The sequence below is a fragment of the Rhinopithecus bieti genome, unplaced genomic scaffold (assembly GCF_001698545.2).
Source record: "Rhinopithecus bieti isolate Rb0 unplaced genomic scaffold, ASM169854v2 scaffold_7967, whole genome shotgun sequence".
NCBI classification, from domain to species: Eukaryota; Metazoa; Chordata; class Mammalia; order Primates; family Cercopithecidae; genus Rhinopithecus; species Rhinopithecus bieti.
Genome location: NW_016806112.1, coordinates 1,398,930 through 1,412,455, shown reverse-complemented (window position 1 = coordinate 1,412,455; position 13,526 = coordinate 1,398,930). Strand labels below are relative to the sequence as shown.

The window sequence follows — 13,526 nt, the reverse complement described above, 5'->3', positions numbered from 1 at the left end:
TGGTTAATCAGGTTTGGGTATCTGATTACCATTTTTTGAAAATCATAGAAGTGAGTCAGTCACTTCAAGGAAAACAATGGACAATGTTTACTATCAACTATAAAATTTGAGCCTGTAAGTAAAATTAAGAATTTTCATATGTCCATTACTGTAAGCTTCACAGCTTCCCAATGCTCAGATTTTCTTGATAAGATTGATTGGGGGTAATATCAATAAATGTAAATTTTTTTTTTTTTTGAGACGAAGTCTTGCTCTGTCACTGAGGCTGGAGTGGAGTGGCGTGATCTCAGCTCACTGCAACCTCCACCTCCCGGGTTCAAGTGATTCTCTAGCTTCAGCCTCCTGAGTAGCTGGGATTACAGGCAAGCGCCACCAAGCCTGGCTAATTTTTGGATTTTTAGTAGAGATAGGGTTTCACCATGTTGGTCAGGTTGGTCTCAAACTCCTGACCTCGTGATCCACCTACCTCGGCCTCCCAAAGTGCTGGGATTACAGGCGTGAGCCACCACGCCCGGCCAAATGTGAATTTTTGATACTGCATAATGAAATGTGACATTCTGAAATATATGTATAACTCAATGATTTTCCAAATGATTAATACATGATGTTACAAAATTATGTATGGGTAAAAGATCCATTCAAAGTGTTAACTCGACCAATAGATTGTAATGGAACAGAATATAAAAAGTTCACCGATAGGAGTCTCAGACTCCACATTACAACTCTGAGGCCACAATTTCTTCCTATACCTTAGCCAAAGCAGCATGATGCAATGCATTAAATACAGAGCAGCTACCTTCTAATGAAACAAACAGTAAAGAAATTTATAAAAATATAAAATAATGCCACTTTTCTCATGAAATTTTTTTTGTTTTGGAAAATATGGTTTTTTAAATAAAAATATTTGTGAACATGCAACATATTTATTAACTTATTTTATCTTTAGGAGACAGAGTCTCGCTCTGTCGCCCAAGCTGGAGTGCAATGGTGCGATCTTAGCTCACTGCAACCTGCGCCCCCTGGGTTCAAGTGATTCTCTCACCTCAGCCTCCCAAGTAGCTGGGATTACAGGCACCACCACACCCGGCTAATTTTTGTATTTTTAATAGAGACGGGGTTTCACCAGGTTGGCCAGGCCGGTCTTGAACTCCTGACCTCAAGTGATTCGCTCTCCTGGGCCTCCCGAAGTGCTAGCATTATAGGTGTGAGTCACCATGCCTGGCCTATTTTAAATTAAAAAATATTTTAAACTTTTCTCAGAATTAATTTCTACTACGATAAATATTGACAGGTATTACTCATATAAACAAAAGATCTTTGGGGTCCTCAATAATTGTTAAGAGTATAAAGTGGTCACAAGACCAAAAAGTTTAAGAATCAGCTACTTTAAAATGAAAGAACATGTGTGGTAAAATCTCATGGGCGTCAATAAATGCCTTGAAAAATCATCATAAAATGGAGTTATAATTATTTTTCCTCAGCACTCTGAAGGCATACCAATGACTTCTAGCATCTTCTGTGGCTGATACAGAATCTGTTGTTAGTCCTGCTGTGGTTCCTTTGTCAGGAATATTTGTCATCTCTCTGGTAACCTTTACAACCTGCACTTCCTCTATACCCTTGATATTCTCCAGTTTCACTACAATGTATCCAGGTATGAATGAGCATTTATTTCTGCTGTTTGGCACATGGAAAATGCTTTAAAAAAAAAAAAAAAGTATTGTTTGATTTTTTTTCCGTTGTTGTTCTTTGCTTGTTTTGTTTTCTTGAGAAGGAGTCTCACTCTGTTGCCCAGGTTGGAGTGCAGTGGCATGATCTCAGCTCACTGCAACCTCCACCTCTCGGGTTCAAGCAATTCTCCTGCCTCAGCCTCCCGAGTAGTTTGGACTACAGGCACGTGCCACCATATGCAGCTAATTTTTGTACTTTTAGCAGAGACGGGGTTTCACTACGTTGGCCAAGCTGGTCTTGAACTCCTGACCTTAAGTGATCCTCCCACCTCAGCCTCCTAAAGTGCTGGGATTACAGGCATGAGCCACCATGCCCGGTCTGTTTTTTAAATTTTATTTTGAAATGATTATGGTCTCACAGGAAGTTGGGAAAATGGTGCACAGAGTCCCCTGAATCTTTCACTAAGATTTCCCCAGTGTGACATCTCATATAATTGTAGTCCGGTATCAACACCAGGGAAATTGACACTGGTGCAACACTGTTAAGTCTATAGACATTACTCAGGAAATAATAGGTGCTGGAGAGGATGTGGAGAAATAGGAACGCTTTTACACTATTGGTGGGAGTGTAAACTAATTCAACCATTGTGGAAGACAGTGTGGCAATTCCTCAAGGATCTAGAACTAGAAATACCATTTGACCCAGCAATCCCATTACTGCATATATACCCAAAGGATTATTAATCATGCTACTATAAAGACATATGCACACATATGTCTACTGCGGCACTATTCACAATAGCAAAGACTTGGAATCAACCCAAATGTCCATCAATGATAGACTGGATTAAGAAAATGTGGCACATATACACCATGGAATACTATGCAGCCATAAAAAAGGATGAGTTCATGTCCTTTGTAGGGATATGGATAAAGCTGGAAACCATCATTCTGAGCAAACTATCACAAGGACAGAAATCCGAACACTGCATGTTCTCACTCATAGGTGGGAATTGAACAATAAGGACACTTGGACACAGGGCAGGGAACATCACACACTAGGGCCTGTCGTGGCATAGGGGGAGGGGNTCAATGATAGACTGGATTAAGAAAATGTGGCACATATACACCATGGAATACTATGCAGCCATAAAAAAGGATGAGTTCATGTCCTTTGTAGGGATATGGATAAAGCTGGAAACCATCATTCTGAGCAAACTATCACAAGGACAGAAATCCGAACACTGCATGTTCTCACTCATAGGTGGGAATTGAACAATGAGGACACTTGGACACAGGGCAGGGAACATCACACACTAGGGCCTGTCGTGGCATAGGGGGAGGGGGAGGGATGGCAACAAGTGAAACACCTATTGTAAATGACAAGTTAATGGGTGCAGCAAACCAACATGGCACATGTACACATATGTAACAAACCTGCATGGTGTGCACATGTACCCTAGAACTTAAAGTATATATACATTAAAAAAAGACTATAGACATTACTCACTTTTTGCCAGTTTTTACATGTACTCGTGTGTGTGTCCTGTAGTTCCACACACTGGATTACATGTATATATTTGTGTAATCATCACCAGGATACAAAACTGTTTCATCATGACAGAGCAGCTCTTTTTCACCACCCGTTTATAGGTGGACTGCCTCCCTAACACTGTGCCTGTCCTCTGGCAACCACTCAATTGTTCTCCATCTCTATACTTTTGTCATTTTGAGGATGTTACATATATGGAATCGGGTGACATGAAACTTTTAGAGATTGGCTTTTCACACTACATGAACCCACCCAAGTCACTGCACGCATGAAAACGGTTTGTTCCTTTTCTCTTGACAGTAGTATTACTTGGTATGGATGTACCACAATGTTTAACCATTTACCTGCTGAAGGACATTTAGGTTGTTTCCAGTTTTAAGTACAAATAAGGCTGATACAAACATTTGTATACAGGTTTTTATGTGAATATAAGTTTTCACTGCTCTGGAATAAATGCCTAGGAGGGCAATTGCTGGGTTGTACGGTAAATTAATGTTTAGCTTTATAAGAAACCGCCGAAGTATTTTTGAGAATGACTATACCATTTTACATTATCAACAGAAATGATGTATGATACAGTTTCTCTACATCCTTGCCAGCAATTGGTGTCATCACTATTTTTTATTTCAGCAGTTCTAATAGCATGTGGTTTTCATTTGCATTTTCCTGATGGCGAATGTTGCTGAGCATCTTTTCACGTGCTCATCTGCCATCTGCATGTATATCCTCTTCAGTGATGGGCCTGTTTACACCTTTGCCCACTTTCTGATCAACCGTCTAAACTTTTCACTGTTTTCAGTTCTTTACATATTCTATGTATGTCTTTAGTCAGATATGTGGTTTACAAATATTTCCTTCCAGTGTGTAGTTTGTCCTTTCATCCTCTTAACAGGGTCTTTTGCAGAATAACTATTTTTAATTTTAATGAAATCTAACTTGCTCTAGGTTTTCTCCTGTTTTTTTCCTACACTTTACATTTAAGTTGTGATTTTTAATTAATACAAGATATGTGATTTAGGTTGGTTTTTTTTCAGCTTATAGAAGTTCAATTGGTCCAGGACCATTTGTTTAAGAAAAAAAAAAAGTCTCTTCTTCTGCCATCTAATGTACATGTGTTTTTAACATCAAACCCACTCATATCAGTTCTGGGAAATTCTTTGGCATTATCCCTTCAAATATTGCTTCTCTGCTATTCCTTTCCTTCTCCACTTCGCACGTGGGAGCCTTTGAATCTTTCCTCCATCTCTCTTATCTTTCATTCTTTGTACCTCTTTATCTCTTTGTACTATATCCTAGGTTGAATTCCTCAGTATCAACTGTCTTTCAACTCATTCTCTCTTGAACTGTGACCAGTCTAGAGTTTATCCCAATTGTATTGTATTAATACAATTATTAACACAATTAGCTGTGTACACAACTAGCTGTATAACCCTGGGCAAGTTCCTCTCTTAATTTCAGTGCCTGCCCTAAGTAATGTTTTAATTTAATACAATTGTATTAATAATTGTATTTTATATTTCCAGTACTGTACTTTTAATTGATTCTTTTCTAAATTCAAATTTGCCTGCTTTTGTTTCATAATTTCCTAGAAGTTAACCATGAATGCTATTCCTTCCTTCATCCGTTTGGTGATCTTAAAAAACATATTTATTTGAAATTAATTTCAGATTGCTTTACTATATTCTGTTCCCAAATTAATCTCCTGATTGTCTGTGTTTCTTAGTACTAGCTATCCTTGTGTGCTTTGGAATTTTAATTTGCTGAGCTCTTCTGGAATGAGAACCCTTGCTTGCTCTCTCTCTCCACTCACTGTCAGTGCTTTTACACATATTGCCACCACCCTCTACCCTCGTCCAAACAGAGGCCTCCAGACCAGAATCAGGTCTTACACTGACAGCTCAAGGTTCCTGTAATACTAGGGTAACATAAACCCAGCCATGCCACAGTCAGGTCCTGGTTGCACTGCTCTCTCTATTCCCCGGCACGCCAGAAACACAGACCCGAGCAGCCTTGTTCAGCTTCTTTTCATAGGTATGACAGTCTCACCCCAGCTTCTAGTTTCTGTCATTTCCTCTGGTCCCCATCCAGGGATGCAGTTCCTTTGGTCCCATACCCTCACGTAGTATTTCCCACTCTTTTTGACACTATGACGTATGGAGAAAATAACAACATTTGCACAGTACACAGCTAGGTGGATGAGACTGTTCCCTCACCAGGAATGATTGGCTGAGGGCTCTGATCATCACCCATGCCCTGACTAGCCACCCTGAAGCTTGAGAAAAATCAGTATTTCATACACTGGTAAACTTATCCACAGCATGCTCTAAGGACAATAATATCCTAAAATAATGGACTCCTAGCACTCTCTGCCTGTTTCTGTAGTTGGTTGTATTTCTAGTCCACCAGGATGCTTATCTTGCTATTAAAGTACAAATATGTTAATAGCATTTCATTTACTATTATTATGTATTTGGAGCAGAATATAGAATTTAAAGCATGAACTTAAAGGTGCGTCATAACCATGCTTTTCCCTCTGTTGGAATGCCCTCCTCTCAACCTCTCTACGTGACTTTTTCCTACTGCTCCCTCAGGTTTCAGTTTAGATGTCATTTAATCAAGGGAGATTTTCACGACGCCATTTTCACCCCAAATGTGGGGTTAGATCTCCTTGTAAGTACCTGATTTTACATGTAACTGTATTGTGTTGTTATTACCTATTTACCTTAAACAGAAAGCTTTCCCTGATGGCAGGAACTGCCTCTTTCACTTCTTTATTTCCAGATCTAGCACAGTGACTGCAGTAAGTACAAACACAATAAATATTTTCATTTCATCTATAACAGAGTTCCATGGTGGAGAGGATAATGTGATAGTGAAGATATGGAGCTCTGGAGTCAGAGACTGTTGGTTTTAATACTAATTCTACCACTTATTGTGTGATTTAAGAAAGCTACTTAGCCTCTCTAAGTTTAGTTTCCTCATCTATAAAATGTACATCATCATAGTTCAACTCCTATCTCTGTTACTTACTAGCTGTGTAACCCTAGGCAAGCTCCTCTCTTGATTTCAGTGCCTGCCCTAAGTAATGTTTTAAGAATCACATCAAAGGCTGGGCGCGGTGGCTCACGCCGGTAATCCCAGCACTTTGGGAGGCCGAGGCAGGCAGATCACGAGGTCAGGAGATCGAGACCATCCTGGTTAACACGGTGAAACCCCGTCTCTACTAAAAATACAAAAAATTAGCCAGGCATGGTGGCGGGTGCCTATAGTCCCAGCTACTCGAGAGGCTGTGGTAGGAGAATGGCGTGAACCCGGGAGGCAGAGCGTGCAGCGAGCCAAGATCGTGCCACTGCACTCCAGCCTGGGCGACAGAGCGAGACTCTGTCTCAAAAAAAAAGAATTACATCAGACAACATCTATAAAGTCATCAGTTCTGTGACACCTTTTCCTGTTTCCTTGTTCCCACTTCATGCAGAAAAAGGAGGCCCTCACAGCTCACCCTTGAGGAGTGGTGCTGACTGAACCATTTTCTAAGCCTAGGTGGCATCTTGGTAAAAGGCTTTCTCTGCCACCAGAGCTTTGTGTCCACAACTCATTCAGGCAAAGTGGAGGGCAATGTCAATAAGAATTTTTTGTTTTGTTTTGTTTTGTTTTGTTTTGTTTGTTTTGAGTCGGAGTCTCGCTCTGTCGCCCAGGCTGGAGTGCAGTGGCCGGATCTCAGCTCACTGCAAGCTCCGCCTCCCGGGTTTACGCCATTCTCCTGCCTCAGCCTCCCGAGTAGCTGGGACTACAGGCGCCTGCCAACTCGCCCGGCTAGTTTTTTGTATTTTTTAGTAGAGACGGGGTTTCGCCGTGTTAGCTAGGCTGGTCTTGATCTCCTGACCTCGCGATCCACCCGTCTCGGCCTCCCAAAGTGCTGGGATTACAGGCTTGAGCCACCGCGCCCGGCCAATGTCAATAAGAATTTGAAAAAATGATTTTATGTGTCATATTTAATTTACCTAAAGAAATTTAATATACCTAAAGAAAAATAAAAACAACTAACTACTGGACTGGATCACGCTAACTCCAGAAATGTGAGAGGAGAAGAGAACATCTCCGTGAAAATCCTTCTTTTTTTTTTTTTGACACGGAGTCTCGCTCTGTCACCAGGCTGGAGTGCAGTGGCGCGATCTCGGCTCACTGCAACCTCCGCAGTGATTCTCAAGTGATTCTCCTGCCTCAGTCTTGTGAGTAGCTGGGATTACAGATGGTCGCCACCACGTCTGGCTAATTTTTGTATTTCAGTAGAGAAAGGGTTTCACCATGTTGGCCAGGCTGGTCTCAAACTCCTAACCTCACGTGATCCGCCCACCTAGGCCTTCCAAGGTGCTGGGATTACACGTGTGCCCAGCTGAGAGTCAAATTTTAAAATGAAGGCATCTACTACATTTTGCTGTGTTCTAAACACTACTGCTGGAAAGAACATGTAAAACTAGAAGAGAATGCCTGTCAGAAGAAATTCAAGTAGGGGAGAGGCAATGTAGCAAAGCACTTTAAAGTTCAAATTATAACGTAGAGGCATAGAGAGCCTACTTTCAAGCACTACATTTTAAATATAATTATTTAATGAAGAACAGAGCCTAGTGACTGAGAGAAAATTAGAGCCATTAACTGATAAAGAAAACTAAAATTCAGACCAAAGGTTCTATAAAAGGCAGAAGGAAATAATGCAAAAACCTTGGCATCAAACAGACCTGGAATCAAATCCTGACTCTGCCATCTCTCACTGTGCAACCTTCAGCCAGTAACAGCTCTGAACCTGAGCTTCCACCTCTGCAGAATGAGGATCATTACCCTCGCCTCCCAGGGAGCTGGGAGGATCCAACGAGATTCCAGATACCAGCTATGAAGTGCCCAGCCCAGTGCCCAATGCATAGTTGGTGCTCCAAAAACATCAATCCCCTCCCATTCCCTTCCAGGTTGCTTTATTAGCAGGGATCATAAAAGGGTTTGGAAATTACTAAAAATCCATGTTCTCATGTCTATAATTCACAAACTTCTAAGTTTATTTTGCAAGCTGATTCTCTGAGATGCACAGGCACAAGACCTGGTGAGCACCCAGAGCTGGATCAGTGCAGAGGTGTGTGGTTCCAGGCCAATGCCTAGAAAGACTGACCAGCCAAGAGACTGCCAGAAACTAGAGCAGCCAAAAAGAGAATGGATTACTTGAGCTTCGGCTCCCGTCCTTCGCTTGTATACTGCCAGCAGATGAGCCCAATCAGGTCCTGCACCCTGGCGCTGGCCATTGTCACCACGGTCATTGGCAGCAGTCTGTCCTGGCTCGAGTGCAGAGGGAGGTAGACATCGATCTTCTTGGTTGCCGTTGTACCTACATGACCCTGTGGACAGAGCACACACGTAAGAGCAAAGCACACTGCCACAGTTATACAGACCCTACTGCACAGCCATTTTTCATCCTTGCTATACAGACCTGCTGTGAGCGTGGAATGGTCCCAAAGTGGAAACACTGTCAAGTTTCAAGGATGTTTTTTTCTTAAATTTTCATTTTCTAATAAACGAATGGATTGGGATCTGCCAGCAGGAAGGTAAATGGGCACTACAACTAAGAGGAACAAATAAGAGTGGTGAGCAGAATTGATGTTTGGTGTTAGGAGACTGGCTAGGCTACTAACTCAGTGTGTCCTTGGACCTTAGCACTAGGTGTCTCTCTGGCAACTGCCTTGTCCCTCCTTGAGACAATGAGATGAGCTGCCTGGGAAGCTGCCATACTCTTCCAGGAAGGATTCAGGCCCGCAGCACTGAAACAAGTGCTTGCCTTCTCAGAGACTATGGGGGGCTAGTTCCACTACACAGTACATCTGTTTCCTTCAGTACCACACAGGTTCAAGGGCCCTTTGGTCCTCCATTATCACCCTAACTACCATCCCCACACTGCTGGATATATTCCCACTCCCTCACACACCTACCACTCCTCCCGCCTGTGTGTTCCACTCTGCCCTCGAGAGCTCTTGTGCTAATCAGCAAACACCCATAAATCCTCAGCTGCTTTTTAAAACCATTTCCTCTACCTCTTGGGACTTCACTGAACCTGCTGTTGAGGATACTGCCTCCTCTGATGTCCTGTTAAAAGAGGACTGCTTTGCGTTTTTTTTTTTTTTTTTTTTTTTTTTTAAATAACCCCTGCACCCTCAAGGCATGCAAGAGTAGGCATCCTTGCCCCTGCTAACACTTCCAATCTAGTACTTTCTCTTTCATGAAAAAATCCTTGTTCTTTTGAGACCCAGGCCATCCAACGACACCATCCTCTCCCCCTCCTTTTGTGTTTCTGTTATCCGCCAACCTTCTGGCCATTCCCCTCCCTCACAGAAGGCTTGCACGCTGGCTCAGTCTTCCTTCCCACCCATGCAATATGTTCACTACACAGAGTATATAGAAAAGTGTCACAGAAAATGAGTTCAAATCAGAAACTTGATTGTCTCTCACTCCCTCCTATCCCAAGTCACAACAACAGCCCCCCTTATTTTAATAATATCTGCTGCCACCACTAAGCCAGCTGCTCATCTCAACAGTCTTGATGCTTCTTCCTCCCTCACACTGTCTATCTACTCTATTAGGAAGTTCTAACATCTCTACTTCAAAAATACATTTCAATGGGGAAAGCATAGTCTTTTCAACAAATGATGCTGGGACAAGTGGATAGCCAGATGCAAAAGAATGAATTTGGGCTCCTGCCTCATACCACATACAAATATCAGTTCAAAATAAATCAAAGATCTAGATATAACAGGCAAAACTATAAAATTCTTAAAAGGAAACAGGTGTAAATCTTCATAACTTTGGATTAGGCAATGATTTCTTTAATATGATACCAAAAGCATAAAAAACAAAAGAAATAAACCGAACTTCATTAAAATTAAAAACTTTTGTGCCTAGGCCAGGCACAGTAGCTCACGCCTGTAATCCCAGCACTTTGGGAGGCCAAGGCAGGCAGATCACTTGAGGTCAGGAGTTTGAGACCAACCCGGCCAACATGGTGAAACCCCCTCTCTATTAAAAATACAAAAATTAGCCGGGCTTGGTGGCGGGTGCCTGTAGTGCCAGCTGCTGGGGAGGCTGAGGTAGGAGAATTGCCTAAATTCAGGAGGCAGATGTTGAAACGAGCCAACATCATGCCACTGCACTCCAGCCTGGGCGACAGAGTGAGACTCCGCTCAAAACAAAAACAAACAAACAAACAAAAACAACTTTTGTGCCTTAAGGATACTATTAAGATAGTAAAAAGATAATCAAAAGAAAGGCAGAAAACATTCACAAATCATACATCTGGTAAGGCTCTACTATCTAGAATATGTTAAGAAGTCTTATAACTCAACAAGAAGACAAAATTTTTTAATGGGCAAAGATTTGAACAGACATTTCTCCAAAGAAGATATACAAATGACCAATAAACACATGAAAATTGTTCCATATCATTAACCATAATGTAAATTACTTCTTACCCATTAGGGTGGCTATAATTAAAAAAAAGCAAAAACTCCAAACAACAACCCAAAATCTCTAAAAATAGCAAGGATTTGTGAGGATATGGAGAAACTGGAACCCTCAGACACTGTCAGTGGGAATGATGCAGTCATTGTGAAAATGTTCAGCAGTTTCTCAAAATGAAACATAGATTTATCATATGACCAAGCGATTCCATTCCTAGGTATATATTCCAGAGAACTAAAAACATAAGTTCACATTAAAACTTGGACAAAAGTTCACAGCAGCATTATTTATAATAGCCAAAGAATGAAAACCACCCAAATGTCCACTAACTAATGAATGGATAAATAAAATCCATAAGATAGAATATTATTCAGCCAAGAGAAAGAAAGAAGTACTGATACACACAACATGGATGCACCATGAAAACATGCTAAGAGAAGGAAATCAGACATGAAAAGCCACTACTGTATGAACCCATTTATATGAACTGTTCAGAACAGGCAAATCCATAGAGACAGAAAGTAGATTAGTGATTGGCAGAAGATGACAAGGGTGGGAAATTGGGAGGTATGAGGTTTCTTTTGAGGGTGATGGTAATGTGCTGAAATTGGCAGTAACAGTTCATAACATTGTTAATACATTAAATACCACAGAACTGTACACTTTAAAATGGTTAAAATGGTAAATTTTACGTAATGTTTTATCTTAAGAAAAAAAGTGAAAAATATGTATTTCAAAACCATCTCACTTCTTTCCATTTCCACTGCCACCAAAATTACCATCAGGTCTCACCTGAACTATTGTAACAGGTCCCAAATTATCCTACAGTACTTTTGCTTTATCTGATTTGTTCTCTACACACAAGTTAGATCTGTTTTTTAAATTCAGATTTGATCATACTATATCCTGTTTAAATTCCTTCAATGAGTGGCTCCCAAACACTGTGAACAAAATCCAGACTCCTTGCAACATCCAACAAAGCATGGCATGATCTGGCCCTGTCTACCTCTTTAACATCATCCACTGCCACTCCCCCACCTGCTCATCAGACTTCGGCTACACCGGCCTTCTGGAAGCACCCTCAATATACCAGCATGTGTGCCTGTGTGTACCTTGCTTGCATTTCCCACTTCCCAGGGCTTAGCAGGTGCTGTTCACTGTATCTAGAGAGGCTCTTTTTCATGGCTTTGCATGCATGACTCCTCATCCTCTAACGTGTGCCCTTGGGAGGTTACTTAATCTCTCTATGCTTCTGTTTCTTAATATGTAAGAGGAGGAGAACGGTAGGACCTACCTATCATAAGACCCTTATGAGAATTATTATTACTTATTATTATTTATTATTATACAGGGCTCAGCTGTCACTGTTAACACTCCTTTTACAGTTATTCTCTCACACATATCCTGTTCATTTTCTTTAGAGCGTTTAACAATTGAGATGATTTATTTATGTACATCTTTAGTGTATGCTTTTGCCACGAAGTTTCCTCTGAACTTCCATGAGAGCAATGTTAAGGTCTGCTTTGTTTACTGTTCCATACATAATGCCTGGCTCTGTGCCTGGCACACAGAAGACCCTGAGGAAAAAATCTGTTGAACTACAGAATGAATGTATGAATGACTCAAGTGCCTGCCAGGACACATGGTAGGAACTGAATAATGTTAGTTTTCTCCATCCCTCTTGCCCTTCCTCTATGGGTCCATTTCCTGGTCATAGATGAAAGTGGAGGGACTTGACCAATCATATGGTTCCATCTTTAACTCTATAATTCTATCATTCTGAGGTGAAAAAGGTCAGTACAGGGAAAGGAAATAAATGAAGTCAGTTTAAAAAACATTTTTAGAGTAATTCCACTTTGCGTATAATCCAGCATCCATCATTAGATCCACTGATTTTTTTCCCTCAGCCTCATCTGTATGTTATAAAGCAACTAGTAAAAACATAATTATCCTACATAATGCATGCACCCACACTTGTGCTCTCTTGCACATGTGCACTCTTTTTCTCTCTCGTACGCAATCACATGTGGGCACATACACATTCCCTTGCATGGTTTTCAGCTCTTAAATAATAATTTCAATGGCTAACAAAGACTTCACTAAATAACAAGTGTTTTGGCCTGGTCGGGCAGGCAAAGGGTTACAATGCAAACAGTGGGAATCTTTCTGGAGTGGGTTGATAGCCCTCATATTACCCTCCTTTGCAGACCAAGATCAGTTGCTTGTCACTGCTCTCTTTTTATTTCTGTTTATTCCTCTTCCTCCTGAAGCACTAGAACTAAGGAGCTATAGGGATCACAATATCTCAAGATATGAAGACTCAACAAGATGACAAATGTGAATGTCCTTCATAAACTGTAAGGTGCTTTAGAAATGCAGAGCAGATGCCAGAAAGGGCCTCTGTGTTGAAATTAGACCCATTTCTATTACTCAAGCCTACTACAAGGTCACATGAGGCCAAGAACAGGTACTGCAGGAGCCCTAATAATATTGATTACTGTAACAAGAGCTAGCATTTAGGCCAGGTGCAGTGGCTCACGCCTGCAATCCCAGCACTTTGGGAGGAAAAGGCAGGTGGATCCCCTGGGGTCAGGAGTTCGAGACCAGCCTGGACAACATGGTGAAACCCCGTCTCTACTACAAATACAAAAATTAGCTGGGTGTGGTGGCGGTCACCTGTAATCCCAGCTACCGAGGAGGCTGAGGGAGGAGAATCGTTTGAAACTGGGAGGCAGAAGTTGCAGTGAGCCGAGATGGCACCACTGCATTCCAGCCTGGGCAACAAGAGCGAAACTCTGTCTCCAAAAAAAAAA

General features: G+C 41.4%; 1 protein-coding gene across 1 annotated transcript in view; it reads right to left on the bottom strand.

The window, feature by feature from the left end:
• Nucleotides 1-13,526, bottom strand: part of MAPKAP1 (MAPK associated protein 1) — a 283,018-nt gene that overhangs the window by 151,798 nt on the left and 117,694 nt on the right. Inside the window, exon 5 of the mRNA XM_017874749.1 lies at nucleotides 8,431-8,603. Within this exon, the coding sequence (XP_017730238.1) occupies nucleotides 8,431-8,603 (173 nt within the window). The remainder of the gene's footprint in view (nucleotides 1-8,430; nucleotides 8,604-13,526) is intronic.